The sequence below is a fragment of the Camellia sinensis genome, chromosome 13, assembly GCF_055761805.1.
Source record: "Camellia sinensis isolate YWXY chromosome 13, ASM5576180v1, whole genome shotgun sequence".
Classification (NCBI taxonomy): domain Eukaryota; kingdom Viridiplantae; phylum Streptophyta; class Magnoliopsida; order Ericales; family Theaceae; genus Camellia; species Camellia sinensis.
The window spans coordinates 74641656-74656582 of record NC_138973.1 but is presented as its reverse complement, the minus strand read 5'-3'; the positions used below and the strand labels follow the sequence as shown (position 1 = coordinate 74656582).

General features: G+C 37.2%; 1 protein-coding gene and 1 pseudogene across 1 annotated transcript; one reads left to right on the top strand and one right to left on the bottom strand.

The window, feature by feature from the left end:
• Nucleotides 1-6178: 6178 nt before the first annotated feature.
• Nucleotides 6179-11507, bottom strand: LOC145805491 (biotin carboxyl carrier protein of acetyl-CoA carboxylase, chloroplastic-like; annotated as a pseudogene).
• Nucleotides 11508-14007: 2500 nt separating this feature from the next.
• Nucleotides 14008-14724, top strand: LOC114281799 (brassinosteroid-responsive RING protein 1). Its single transcript, XM_028224377.2, has one exon. It carries the CDS (start codon nt 14140-14142, stop codon nt 14638-14640), a length of 501 nt encoding a protein of 166 aa, XP_028080178.2. The 5' UTR covers nt 14008-14139; the 3' UTR covers nt 14641-14724.
• The last annotated feature ends 203 nt before the right edge of the window (nt 14725-14927 follow it).

Sequence of the window (14927 nt, the reverse complement as noted above, 5' to 3'; positions counted from 1 at the left end):
GTCAATTTTTATTCATGTGGGGGATTGTTGGAAAAAATAGTTTTTTGGTGACTTTAATTAAATATTAAAGTGGGTCACAACCATCTATTGTGTTGGGTCCAAGTGGATCTAGATACTTTGCATTGAGATCTTTACACCACAGATAGAATGGCCAAAAACCATTGAGATTTGAATGAGAAATTACCTCATGAAGTTAGCTTCATGGAAAAAAGGTAATGAAGTTTGTAACTCCTGCATTAATGGGGTTTGCAACTCCTGCATTAATGGGGTTTGTAACTCCCGCCTTTATTGCAGAGGTTAATAATGCATTATGAACAGTCATAAAGGCTGGAGGCTCTTCCTCTCTCCCCTATACATGTATAAATTGAGACCCTCCTGTCAAGTCTCAAATACAGAAATTTTTACTTCCATTTCACAACTCAGTTTACCTGAAAGTTCCTACAGTGAGAGAGTGCTGCCACTGTTTTGTTCGCTAAGCTAGACAGAGAGTGCTTCTGCCGTAGTTGGTTTTGACCGTCGTATCCTGGGAGACAGACGCCGGGATTCCTCAAGCACTCGACCAGTGAGGCGGCGAAATCTGTTTTAAGGAAACTGCTTCCGTGCAGGCTTCGGTTTCGTCTCTTTACCCTTTTATTATTTTGTGTATTTCTGTTGAAATTTAGTTGTAATTATTAGTATGTGTTCTTAGTATATATATAATTTGATTTCTTTATAAATCTATTTATTTAATTTCAAAATTTGAACAACAAGTTCTTTCTTTAATTGATAGAAAAGTTTAGAAACATAAAAAGTTTCAAACATAAGTCTTTTGGGAAGTTGCCAAAAAAGTCAGCTTTTTGGCTTTTCAGCTTTTTTACCCAAAAGCTGCTAAAAAAGCTAAAAAAAATAGCTTTTTACCAATTTCTCAAAATACCACAAAATGTACAAACGTGAAACAAATTCAATTGCATATGCAAGCATTTTTTTTTTTTTTTCACATCCATGCATTCTATGTTTTAAATTTTTTGTATTCATAGCACAATGCATGATTAATTATTTAATTTAATGTAATTATCTTAACGTTTGTAAATATTATCATATCGATTAAAAAAAAAAAGTTTCATTAAATATTTGATGCATTGGCTTCGAATGGCTATTATTGGATTAGAAACATAACAATGGTTAAAATTCACTTTGTTCAAAATAAAAATTGGTTAAAATTCATTGGTTTTTTTTTTTTTTTTTTTTTTGTGCTACCCATTTTGAGTTAATTCCATCATTTATACCCTTAATTTTGTGATTTTATCATTTTAAAAAACATATAATTTTGCAATTAATTTGTATAAAAAAATTTATTCAATTCAATGACTCTACTAATATAATACCAATCACATAAAATAATTCTAACTATACATATCATATAGTAAAATCCATCTTTCTTATTGCTAGTAAGTTTCTTAAAGTCTCTAATATTCAAATTTGAGCTTGACTTGAATTTTTCATTTTTAACGTCTTTTATTTTTAACTTAATTCGTAAGGAATAGCTTAATTAGTTATTTCCTAATCATATTAGGCTGTTCACTATTATAAATATAGTTATAAACATCAAGGCTATTCATTTTTTAATTATTTGTTAATACGGGAAGGAAAAAAAATCCTTGTTTGTGGTTGTTTTTATACTTCTATTATATATTTCTAATTATAAATTGGGTCATGCTATCCCGTTTCCGTTCCCGTTCCCTTTCCTTTTTCTTTTTTTTTTTTTAAATTCTTTCTTAAATTTATAATTCAATCATCGTTTTAAGTGACTCGTCAATCACCTCAAGCAGCATAACTAAACACTACTAAATTTATAAGAAAAAAATTCTATGATACATATCCTAGGGTGTGTACCATGTGCTTCAGTTGTGATTTTTATAATTTTTTATTATGATATATTACAATATTAATTATGATTAGATTATTATTTATTGTGATGTTTGTTATAATTTAATTATGACTCATTATGGTATTAGTTATAATTTTTTGTGATATTATTTTAGTTAGACTAAAAAAATCTTTAGTTATAGCTTATGTGGTGTTTGATTAGTTATAATTCATTAGGTGTGTTCGGAAAGTTGGCTATTTTGATAGGCTAAAATAGTTTATGTTTGAGAAGAGGGTTGAATTTTTTTATAGTTAGATGTGATGTTTGTGAAAAAAAAAATGAAATGATTATGGATTTGATATGAAATTTTGTCTTATCGACTATTTTAGTTTGTTTTGTCTTTTAATGTTATTTTAATCCAAAAAACCAAAAAGACCTATTGCCAAACACTCTCATTGTAATATTAGTTATGACATTATTTTAGTTTTGATTCAAAAAATATATAATTATAACTTATATGCTGCTTAGTTATGAATCATTTTTTTAAGTTATGAATGAAAAAAAATTAATTATAACATTTGTAATAATAAACACCATAAATATCATAACTTATATATAGTACATACATTTTGCATTGCATGACCCAATTTATAATTAAGAATATATAATACACACAAAATAATGTGTATTTATAGAATTTTACAAAGGTCCATGATAACAAAATTAGGCAAGGCACACCCCACGTTAGTTGTTCTATATAAAAATTTATTGTATAAAAATAGGGAAACATGGTGCATACCCTTCAAGGGTGTGAATTATACGTATCTTATAAATTTTTAAAAAATAATTTAATTTAATTTTTTAAGTCATAATTAAAAAAAAATATATATCATAACTAACATAACATGAGACATAATTAAAATAATATCATAACTAAATAAAAAATTAATTATAATTAAAAAATAAAATGACATAATAAATATATATGGTACATATTTTTAAAAGAATGGATATTAAAATTTTCTAAAAAATAAATTGTTGACATCCGATTCAATTATATCTGAAAGTTTAATAATATAAAATAAATTGTGGGGTCACTACTTTTTGGATAATGAGATGAATTATAAGACATGAAACTTACTTCTTTGCCGGTTCTCTGTAGAGATTTCGCTTGTACTCCGATCGAAATCTGAGTTTGTCTGTGGCATGTAAGGTTGCACTCTATTAGTGTTTCGGTGGTGGGTCTCTTCCTATAGATTGAGTTAAATTAGGCTGGTAACCGATTATCCTGAGGCCTAAGCCTACAGATGCCATGATGACACCACAGAGCATCCTTTCTCTGGTTCAAAAAAAAAAAAAAAAAAAAAAAAAACAAACCGGGAAACTTACTTCTTTGCAATTTACAGATTAAGTCCAAAAGAGTGTCCGCCGTTGACCATGCATGTGATGTTGCTTGAAACAAAATTTAACAAGTGTATAAACATTACATTATATTAGATAATTTTATATTAATTTTTATTTTGTAATAAAAATTAGGAAATTTTTTTTTAGGATTCCTAGTATTAAGATTTTATAGCATAAAAGACATTCAATATTTTCATAATGTTTAAGGTTCCTCAATATCGATCCACAAAAAATTTAATCCAGAGAACTTCTCTAAACTTTCCATAATATTTATCTCCAGAAAAATTTAGAATTTCTCTGCTCAACTCTTCCAAAACCCACACCCACTTCATCTCCTCTTATTCTTTTCCCTTGTTTTTTCTTCGTCTTCACACGAACTTGTTCAATACAAGTCACCTTGGGAGACGAAGGCTCACCTGGGTTTTTGAATGTGCAGCCTCTCTTATTGCTTGATGTAGGGAACATCGGAGATTGGCCCCCTTTGGGGCTTGCATTGGTTCTGAGTTTGCGATCGAGAGAGGTGGAGAGAGAGATTGGCGCGTTTCTGCCTCTGCATGGACTCAAGATTGACTTAGAGAAGATCTTCGTTGATGAAGAAGAAGAAAATGAAGATGAAGAGGTCTCTCTCTCAGTTTCTGGTAATGTCAGTGCTGTAAGATAATTTGATAGAAAGAGAATAAATTGTATGTATTATAATTGATGTTAGTTTTGATGTATTGTATGTACATTATATAGGAGATGGAGATGTGAAGTGGAGGTGGAGTGGTGGAGTAGGTGAAGTGGAGTGTGTAGTGGAGTAGGTGAAGTGGAGGTGGAGTGCTGTAGTGGGTTAGGTTTAGTGGAGTAGGTTTAGGTGTACATTAACAGCCCCCCTCAAACTCAAGGAGGATAGGAACTAACCAACTTGAGTTTGAAGAGAGTAACAAAACAAGGAAAGTAAACTGATAAATAAAATAAAACAGGATAGGAGACACGGTATGGTCGTGTCAGACCGATGTAGCAGACAGTTTATGGGGTCATGTCGGACCGTTGTAGCAGACAGTTTACAGGGTCATGTCGGACCGTTGTAGCAGACACTGTGTGGTCGTGTCAGACCGATGTAGAAGACAGTTTATGGGGTCATGTCGGACCGATGTAGAAGACAGTTTACGGGGTCATGTCGGACCGTTGTAGCAGACACTGTGTGGTCGTGTCAGACCGATGTAGAAGGCAGTTTACGGGGTCATGTCGGACCGTTGTAGAAGACAGTTTACGGGGTCATGTCGGACCGATTGTAGCAGACACTGTGTGGTCGTGTCAGACCGGTGTAGAAGACAGTTTATGGGGTCATGTCGGACCGTTGTAAAAGCTGACAGCTGACCGGGATCAATGTCGGGACAGTTTACGGGGTCATGTCGGACCGATGTAGAAGATTGTGGTGGTGCACTAAGGGGGCGACTTAGGGAGTGCGCCATGAGCGACTTATACATGATACTGTGTATAACCCCCCCTCAAACTCAAATAGGTGTGAAGATAGAAACCTATTTGAGGTTGAAACAAAGGGATTGATAAAGCTGACCGGTGTAGAAGACACTGTATGAGTGTGTATATAGGCTGCCCAAAAGATATACATGGATATAGATATCGAGCCCTCAAAAGTCGTGCCCTCAAAAGGTGTGCCCAATCTTTCAAAAGGCGTGCCATCAAAAGGCGTGCCCAATTCATAAAAAGGTGTGCCATCAAAAGGCGTGCCCAGTTTGTCGTCGAGCGCCGAGCGGCGCATGATGCGCGTGTCTGCCTTGGCTATAAGACGGAGGCTGAGGCTGAGGTGAAGACAAACAACTTGCGAAGAAAAACTTCTGAAAAAAAAAAAGTCAGCGTTTGCAGAGAGAGAAACTCTGTAACCAACCCTTCTCTGAAACACTCAGCAACCCATAACATGGCCTCTTCTTCCCGTCCAGCTACCCAGAACATGGCATCCTCTTCCCGTGGTCTGCTCACTCTCTTTCCAGAACTGAACAAGTCCACAAGAGAAATAACTGGGGCAGTGGCCAGTGAACCTCAACCAAACACCTCTGGTTTTGCTCCGTTGAACTTTCCGATGCGGTCTGTGGAGTAAAAAATGGCGGTGCAAACGGATATTGAGGCAAATCAGTATACTTTGAAGTCATGTGTGGAAACCATGACTGCGGTCACAAACTTATCGCACCGGCTGCAGAGTAGAACAAATGAGGTGCAGCAGTTAAACGCCCAACTGGCTCTGCTCCAGCGCATGTATAAGGATGCGCGAGCAGAGATAAGTGTGCTAAAGGCGGAAAACAAGGAGCTGAAGCGGAAGGCCACCGTGATGTTCCGATTTGGAGGTCCGCCATATGCTGCAGTGGAGGAGTACGGGGGAGTGAACGTGCTTGGCGGCGCCGGAAACACGGAGGCAGCACCATCAAGGGCCGCGCAGGATGGAGGCAAGAAGAAGAGACCGGCGGCAGAGTAGAGAAGAAAAATTCCGCCTGTGGATGTGGATGTGGTAGTTGTGGTTTTGGTTGTTTTTTGTTTTTGTTTTTTTTTTTTTTTTGTGTGTTGGATGTAAATTGTGATCGGGGTTGATCCCTGATATGAATAAAATATGGGTTGTTGTGCAAATTTGTAAATTGTTTTGGGTTTTGTTTTTGGTTGTTGTTGTTTTTTTTTTTTTTTTTTGATGAGCATGGTGATGATGAATATATAAGGATGAATAAAAAAAAATAAAGGTGAGAGGGGGGAACAGGGCGAATCAAGAGCACCGATTAAGCTTTATAATAAAAAATAAAGTTTGGGCGGTGAATGGGTTGTTTTTTTTTTTTTTTTTGGTTTTTTTTTTTTTTTGTTTTTTTTGTTTTTTGTGTGTTGGGTGTGTATCCATGAAAGAGAGCTTTATAATAAAAAATAAAGTTTGGGCGGTGGATGGGTTTATTAAAAAAAAGAATGTGGGTTGATTAAAGTGGGTTCATTCATCAACTTCATGGCCTCAATGATGCAGAGAACCTATCCCTTTTGTACTTTGTCTCCAACCTTAACAAGCGGTGGTTCACCAGGTGCCGAATGCCAGAATGGTAGAATGTCCCTGCCATGGGGTGTTAGAATTTACCTACACCTACCACCACCTACTACCACACCTACTACACCTACCACCAATTTACCCTCACCTACTCCTCACCTACTACCCAAATCCTCTTCTATATAATAGGAATCCTTGTAATATCAATATCACACAATATCAATATATCAATCAATAAATACATCAATTTATCATTTTTAACATGGTATCAAAGCAAGGTTAGCTCTTGGTGATCTTCACCTTCCGGCGGGCGGCAACCTTGCCTTCACCGCCCGCCGGACCCCAACCATGCTTATTGAAACCTCCATCAACTCCATTACCTTCTGGTCCATCATCTCCAACCGCAATCAATCTTGACAAGTCACCATGGGTCGCATGCACAGTCGCGGTAAGGGTATCTCCGCTTCGGTACTGCCTTACAGGAGAACTCCTCCCAGTTGGCTCAAGATCTCCTCTCCAGATGTTGAAGAGAACATCTGCAAATTCGCGAAGAAAGGTATGACTCCGTCACAGATCGGAGTTATTCTTCGTGATTCTCACGGTCTTGCTTCATGTGCTACAGGCTCTGCTTCAGAGAGCTGTGTAGAGAGTCTGATGACAGAGATAGTCTCTTCTTACTGCAATCACTTGTACGCCAACAAGCCAGAGCTCGCTGCTCGAAGGATCGAAGCTATTGGCTATCAGGTCGGCCACCAGCTCTCTGAAAGGTATACGATGGACCGGCCACGGTTCAGTGATCATCTAGAGGCAATCAAGTTCATCTGCAAGGATTTCTGGACTGAGCTCTTCAAGGAGTAGATAGACAATTTAAAGACCAATCATAGAGGTACCTTTGTGCTACAAGACAATCAATTCAACTGGCTTTCACACATGTCAATTGAAACCTCCTCTCATCAATCTACAAATTTCTCCTCTCTCGCTTCCTCCCAATGACCACCACCAGCAAAAAAAAAAAAAAAAAAAAAAAAAAAAAAAAACCAGTCCTCCGCCGGTCCTCCGCCGTTCGATCAATCGAAGCCGGCGATTCCAGTCTCCTTTCCGATCAAAACCCTAGACGACCTCGAGTCAAGGTCGTATTTCGATTCATTTCACTTCCCAGCGGCGGCACTCACCACGCCGGCCAAGGTGCTTTCGGAAACCTGTGCCGCGGCGGCCGCATGTTCGCTCCGCCCCAGATCTGGCGCCGCTGGCACCGCCGCATCCACGTCAACCAGACGCGCTACGCTGTCGCCTCCGCCATCGCCGCCTCTGCCGTTCCCTCCCTCGTCCTGGCTCGCCTTGCCTAGGGTTCTTCACTCTGATGAACTCCCTCGCAACCAAGAGCCGTCCCTGCCGAGATGAAGGATTCAGTTCTTGGAGCATATATTATCAAACCACTCTCGATCTCTCTCTCTCGGTTTGGGGGGGAGAGAGGTTAGGGAGACAAAGGCATTTTTTTGAAGCTAACAAAAAAAAAAAAAAAAAAAAATTAAACATACATAAATCAATAAAATATTTCTTTTGCAGGGACACTATCCCCACTCTGCACTCTCTTTTGCAGGGGCACTAATCCATCTTTTTTGAAAAGAAACCGAATCACACTCTTTGCACACCAAACAAATTTCATCTCACATTTCTTTTTTTAATATATATATATATTAAAAAAATGCATCATAAAACCAAAAAACATGTGCACCCACATTCTTTCACACTTTTGCACCCACGTTCTTTCCCACTTTTCTTTTATATATATATATATTTATTATAATATATTTTCACTACTCCTACTTTTATTTTATTTTATTTTTTTTTCTATCTTTCTTTTTCCATCCATTTTCCTTATTATACAACTCGTGAGCATCACCCTCTCTTCCGTAAAAAACAAAAAAAAAAAAAAAAAAAAGGGACGCAGAGATCTGCACACCAACCTCATTTTATTCATGTCGGGGCTCACCCCGTTCATCATGTTTCCACATACAAAAAAAAAAAAACAAAAAAAAAAAAAAAAAAAAAAAACAAACAAACAAACAACCACATTCACAGGTGGGATTTTTCTTCTCTACTCTGCCACCGGTCTTTTCTTCTTGCCTCCGTCCTGGGCGGCCCTTGCCGGTGTTGTCTCCGTGTTTCCCACTCCACTGGGCATGATCACTCCCCCATACTCCTCCACTGCAGCATATGGTGGACCTCCAAATCGGAACATCACGGTGGCCTTCCGCTTCAGCTCCTTATTCTCTGCCTTTAGCACACTGATCTCTGCTCGCGCATCCTTATACATGCGTTGGAGCAGAGCCAGCTGGGAATTTAAATGCTGCACCTCATTTGTCCTACTCTGCAGCCGGTTCGACAAATTTGTGACCGCCGTCATGCTTTCCACACATGCCTTCAGAGTATACTGATTGGCCTCCACATCCGACTGCGCTGCCATTCTTTGCTCCACCGACCGCATCGGAAAGTTCAACGGAGCAAACTCCGGGGCGCTTGGTTGAGGTTCCAGTGCCACCGCACCAGTTCTCTCTCTTGTTGACTCGTTGAGGTCGGGAAAGAGAGTGAGCAGACTCCGGGAAGATGAAGCCATTTTCTGGGCCACAGAGTGTTACAGAGTATCTCTCTCAGAAATCTCTCTCAGACAACAGAGTATTACAGAATATCTCTCTCAGAAATCTCTCTCAGAATATCTCTCGCAAGTTTTTTTGTCTCCGCCTCTGCCTCAGCCTTAGCCTCCGCTTATAAAGACCATGACGACAGGGCAGCCACGCGTATCGCGCGCCACTTGACGCCAAACGACAAACGGGCACGCCAACCAAGACACTCACGTGCCTTGCCATCATGTCCGGCGCACTTTTTGATAAATTGGGCACGCCTTTTGATGGCACGCCTTTTTAAAAAATTGAGCGCACCTTTTGAGGATGCGATTTTTTAAGGGGTCCGACAAGACTCTGTAAACTGTCCCGACATTGATTCCGGTTAGCTCCTTTATGGGTCCGACAAGACTCTGTAAACTGTCCCGACATAGATTCCGGTTAGTTTCTACAAGGGTCCGACAAGACTCTGTAAACTGTCCCGACATAGATTCCGGTTAGTTTCTACAAGGGTCCGACAAGACTCTGTAAACTGTCCCGACATTGATTCCGGTTAGTTTCTACAAGGGTCCGACAAGACTCTGTAAACTGTCCCGACATTGATTCCGGTTAGTTTCTACAAGGGTCCAGCAAGACTCCGTAAACTGTCACAACAACTGTCACAACTGTCTTCTACAACGGTCCGACATGACCCCATAAACTGTCTTCTACACCGTTATGACACCCCCATACCGTGTCCTCTACAACGTTATGACACCACCATCCAGTGTCCTCTACAACGTTATGACACCACCATACAGTGTCTTCACCAACGGTCTGACACGACCATACAGTGTCTCCTATCCTTTTTTATTTTTATGTATTTTCTTGTTTTTGTTCCTCTCTTCAAACTCAAGTTGGTTAGTTTCTATCCTCCTTGAGTTTGCGGGGGGCTGTTAGAATTTACCTACACCTACCACCACCTACTACCACACCTACTACACCTACCACCAATTTACCCTCACCTACTCCTCACCTACTACCCAAATCCTCTTTTATATAATAGGAATCCTTGTAATATCAATATCACACAATATCAATATATCAATCAATAAATACATCAATTTATCATTTTTAACATGGGGCATTTAAGAGGTGGAAGGGATGACTTAGCTGACTTGGCAGTAGGTGGAGAAGGTGATACAGATGATGAAGGTGTGGGTGCAGAAGGAGCAGCCGTAGATGGGGGCAACTGGAAAGTTGGTGGTGCTGCAGCTGGTGAAGGGGGTGACTGCAATTCCACAATATCCCTGGAATCAACTAGCTTGACAAGATTTGCAACTTGCTCCTCCCAACCCAACACAAACCAAGCGCCAGAGTGTGTTTTAAAGACAGAAAAAGACTCCCTTCAATTCAGATTCGATGAAACCAAAGTAAGCTTCCCTTCAGAGAGAGAGAGAGATATGAGAGTTGAGTGGATCCATCATGGTCAGTTTGCTTGATTGGTTCCCTCCATACAAGTATCATGTGTGTGCTTATATCAATTGTAGAGAGAGAGTTTGGTGGTGTTGCCGTGAGAGCTTCGACTGTGCATGTTTTTGTTTTAGTTCAGATCATTGTCTAACCCGAGAGAGAGAGTGCATGTGTTGAGAGAGAGAGGGTGCATATGTATCTTTTTTTTTTTTTTTTACTCTCAAATCTGTCGAGAGAGAGAGAGAGAGTGAGAGAGAGCTGTATCTTCATGTGTGTGTGTCTTTCCCCCCTCTCCAACGAGAGAGAGAGAGAGATCATCTCGTGTGTCTGTGCTATGTGTGAAGCTCTGTGTATGAGTATGGCAGTGTGTCTAGTGTGTGATAGGAGAGAGAGAGAGAGAGAGGTTGATGCCGAGAGTAAGACAGAGAAGTGTGTTGCATGTTTGGTGTGTGTCTTAGAGAGAAAGCAGCCTAGGAATGTCTAGATAGAGAAGAGAGAGATGGGTTTGGTGTGTGTTGTCTATGTCTGTGCATGTGTGTCCCCGTGTGTGTATGTGTGCATGGGGTGTGTATAATGTGTTGAGAGAGAAAAGTGTGAATGGTGTCTATGTGTGGCTGGTCTGTGTTGGGTGTGCTGGGTGTGTTCTGCCATTGAAGAAGAAATTAGGGAAATTTGGGTTTGTCCGGCGGGCGGCCAAGGCGAGATTGCCGCCCGCCGGTGGAACAAAAATACTAGGTTCTTAACCTAGCTCTGATACCATGTAAGATAATTTGATAGAAAGAGAATAAATTGTATGTATTATAATTGATGTTAGTTTTGATGTATTGTATGTACATTATATAGGAGATGGAGATGTGAAGTGGAGGTGGAGTGGTGGAGTAGGTGAAGTGGAGTGTGTAGTGGAGTAGGTGAAGTGGAGGTGGAGTGGTGTAGTGGGTTAGGTTTAGTGGAGTAGGTTTAGGTGTACATTAACAAGTGCAATGAGGTGTCTCCGATAAATCCATCATTGTGTTGTTTTGACCATCAATTACCGCAAAATGAAGATGAATTTTCCTAGTGGAGAGAGAGAGAAATGAGATTTGATTTGAGAGAATCAAATTTTTCTGTGATATATGGATGTGGGGCTGAGGGACCTTAGATATTGTAAAATAATTTTGTGAATCTCTTCCATTATTAAAAATGGGAGAGGGATCTTAGATTAATTTTTCCTAAGAATTACCAAGATACCTTTTACATGCAAAATTAATGTTTTAAAAATCGGACCGGTGAACGAATCAAAAAAGGTCAGATGGATGGGTCATCAATTCGACCGTCGAGTCGAATTGGAATCAAATCGTAACATCATAATTATTTTATAAATATGTTAAAAATTATTTAATAATAATATAAGAATTAAGATACATTTATTTAAATTATTTTTATATTTTAAGATACATTACATAAATATATTAATTATATACAATGTTTAAAAGAAAATGTTATAAAAATATATATTTAGCAAATATGAACAAAAGTTAAAGATGACATAGGGCTTAATTGTTAAATAGATGTTTATCTCCGGACCGGAATTTAAATCGGTTGATAGGTCAATCGATCAACTCAACTAATTCAATTTCAAAAACATTATGCAAAATGACAAATAATTAGTGACAGATTGTAGCAACGCCAATGCTAAATGAATTAAGGGGAAATGCTAGAGAGCTCTAGTGATGTGTCAAAGCAAAAAAAAAACAAAACAAGGCACAAACATCACATCAGGGTGGGTCCCACCCTCCCATTAGAGCTATTAGAGCTCTTATATTAGAGCTCTAAAGCATTTTTTGATGAATTAAGTAACTTTTTAGAAATGATCAATAACTTTTTTTATAGTCTTAGTTTTTTTTGTTTTTTTGGCCTTTTATTTTTAGTGAATTTCGAGAAATCTTGAGCCTTTCTATTTTGCATTTTTGTGTTTTTAGTGTGTCTAAAATTCTTATACATTAGTAACGGATTAGTGGTTTGAATCATCTTAAATACATGTGAATCTTATTTTTTATGTATTTTTTGTGATTTTTTTTTTCAATAAAATTTCCTTTTTGGGAATTTTGTTATTTAGTTTTTTTTTTTTTTGACTATGCTGACTAAAATAGTTATATTTAGAAAGTTTGTTATTTAATTTTTTTTTTGTTTTTTTGTAATTGATTTAATAGTTATAAGTGAAAAATTAAAATAATTATAAATTATATGTCACATTTTATCTTATTAATTATTTTAATTTATTTTATCATTAAATAAACTATTTTAACCCAACCCTTCCTTCCAAACACCACATTTGAAAAACAAAAAAACAAACTAAAAAGGGGAAATTCATAGTGTGTACCAATGCAGCATGTGACGTATTGAAAATGTTTACATAAAAATAAGTATGTAACATTACCAGAAAAGTATCTAATATTATCACAAAATATATAATTTTTTATAAATTATAAATTAAATACATAATATTTGTCATAAAAATATATAACATATAGCATAAAAATGCTTAACAATTGTACATATGATACATGAAAAATTTTATTATACACACTCTATACCATATACATCTTTAGTTGTATCATTTTTTATTTAATTATGATATTATTTTAAAATATTTAATTATAATTTTTTTTAATTATGACTGGAAAAATATGACAATTACATCAATTTTTTTAATAATTATAAGATATATATATATGTATATATATATATGGTATGCACCATGATACACAACCATCATAGATAATGACTCCCAAAAAAATGTAATGATAGAAATTTTAAATATTTTATTAATATTTTTTTAAATATTTTGGACAATGGTAGAGATCATAAAAAGTGGTGTTCTAAAGTAACTACTAATGATATGGCATCCAGTTAAAAAAAAAAACTACACTATGGCAACCCACTCCCACATCATTAGTGATGGCAATAATTAATGCTTTTACACATTTTCCAAATATTTTATGAGTAATGCTAGGGACACCAAATTTTCTACCAAACAAATGATTAAATGTCTCACATGGGTGTGGGGTCCACAATTTTGTGGGCCCCACACCCATGTGAGACATTTGGTCATTTATTTGGTAGAAAATTTGGAACCTCTAGTATTTTTCATATTTTATATGGGTGTAGTACTCATATAGAATCCATATAATATACTCACACCTATGGTGTTGTTTGGCAAGTGAGTTTGTGGCTAAAACAGTCACAAAAGACAAAATAAGCTATTTTAGTCATAACAAACAAAGTATCACATTTTCAACCCATAATCATTACACTCTTCTCTCACAAAAAAAAAGTTAAAAAAGTCAAAAAGTCCTTCCCAAATCAAGCTTTTTAGCTCAGACTAAAATAACTAAAAAAACTAAAAAGTCAAAAAGTCAACCCACTTTTCAAACGGAGGCTATATAAGATATTTAATAAAAATATTAATAAAAAAATAATATTATATGTATTAATTAATGTATTAACAGATGATGTAACATAATTTTAAAGATTTTAAATATTTATAATTTATATAATAAGTGAGGTTAATAATAATAAAATAATACTAATTAATATATTAATGTGAATATTAATTAGTATATGTAATATCACGTAACAAAATATTTAAAATTCTTTCTCCAAAAAAACGAGAAAAAAAAATCAGCCCGTCTCAACCGGCACTCCTCTCTCTCTCTCTCTTCATCTTCATCCTCAACATCTGCTCGTATATAGCACGCAGAGTAATAGCACTAGTTCAATACTAATTCAAATCTCTCTCTCTCTCTCTCTCTCTCTCTCTCTCAATGGGTTTCCCAATTGGTTATTCAGGACGATTCATCCCAAAACTCATCCTCCTCATACTTTCCCTTCTCGATTTCATCGAAAAACTCCTCCGATTTGTCTACCTTCGCGACTTTCCTGAGCCACAAATTGCGTGGCCTCCCCTACCCGAATTCCCCCCGGAGCCCCACTCCGTTTCGCCCGATACAATCCGCGAACTCCTCCCCGTCCTCAAGTTCTCGGACCTTGTGCCGGTGCCGGTGGACCCGCCTGAGATCTGCGCTGTGTGCCTCTACGAGTTCGCCGGCGACGACGACATCCGACTGCTGAGCAATTGCCGCCACATCTTCCACCGGAGCTGCCTCGACCGTTGGATCGACCATGGCCACCGGACCTGCCCTCTCTGTCGGACCCGCTTCGTAAACGATGATTTGCTCGACGCGTTCAACGAGAAGATCTGGGAGTCAGCGGAGATTCCCAATTCCTACGGTGATTACTCGCCTATAAGTAGTACCAGTTTGTAGTAGTCATATAAAAATAATTTGTTTATAAGAATTTCATGTACAAAAACGATATAAACTTGTTTTCTTTGATTTTTTTCATCTTCAGTTAATTTTCTTACTGCCAACGGTTTTATCGTTGGTTTTTTTTGTTTTTTTGTGTGAGGATAATCTGCCAAGAATTTTTTTAGCATGATTTTTGATTATTTTAGTTTGATTAAAAAAATTTCGTTTAGAATGAATTTTTATCTTTTTATAATTTTGTGCGAGATGAAAAAGTGAAATGATTGAAAAGTCTAACCTATAGGGTG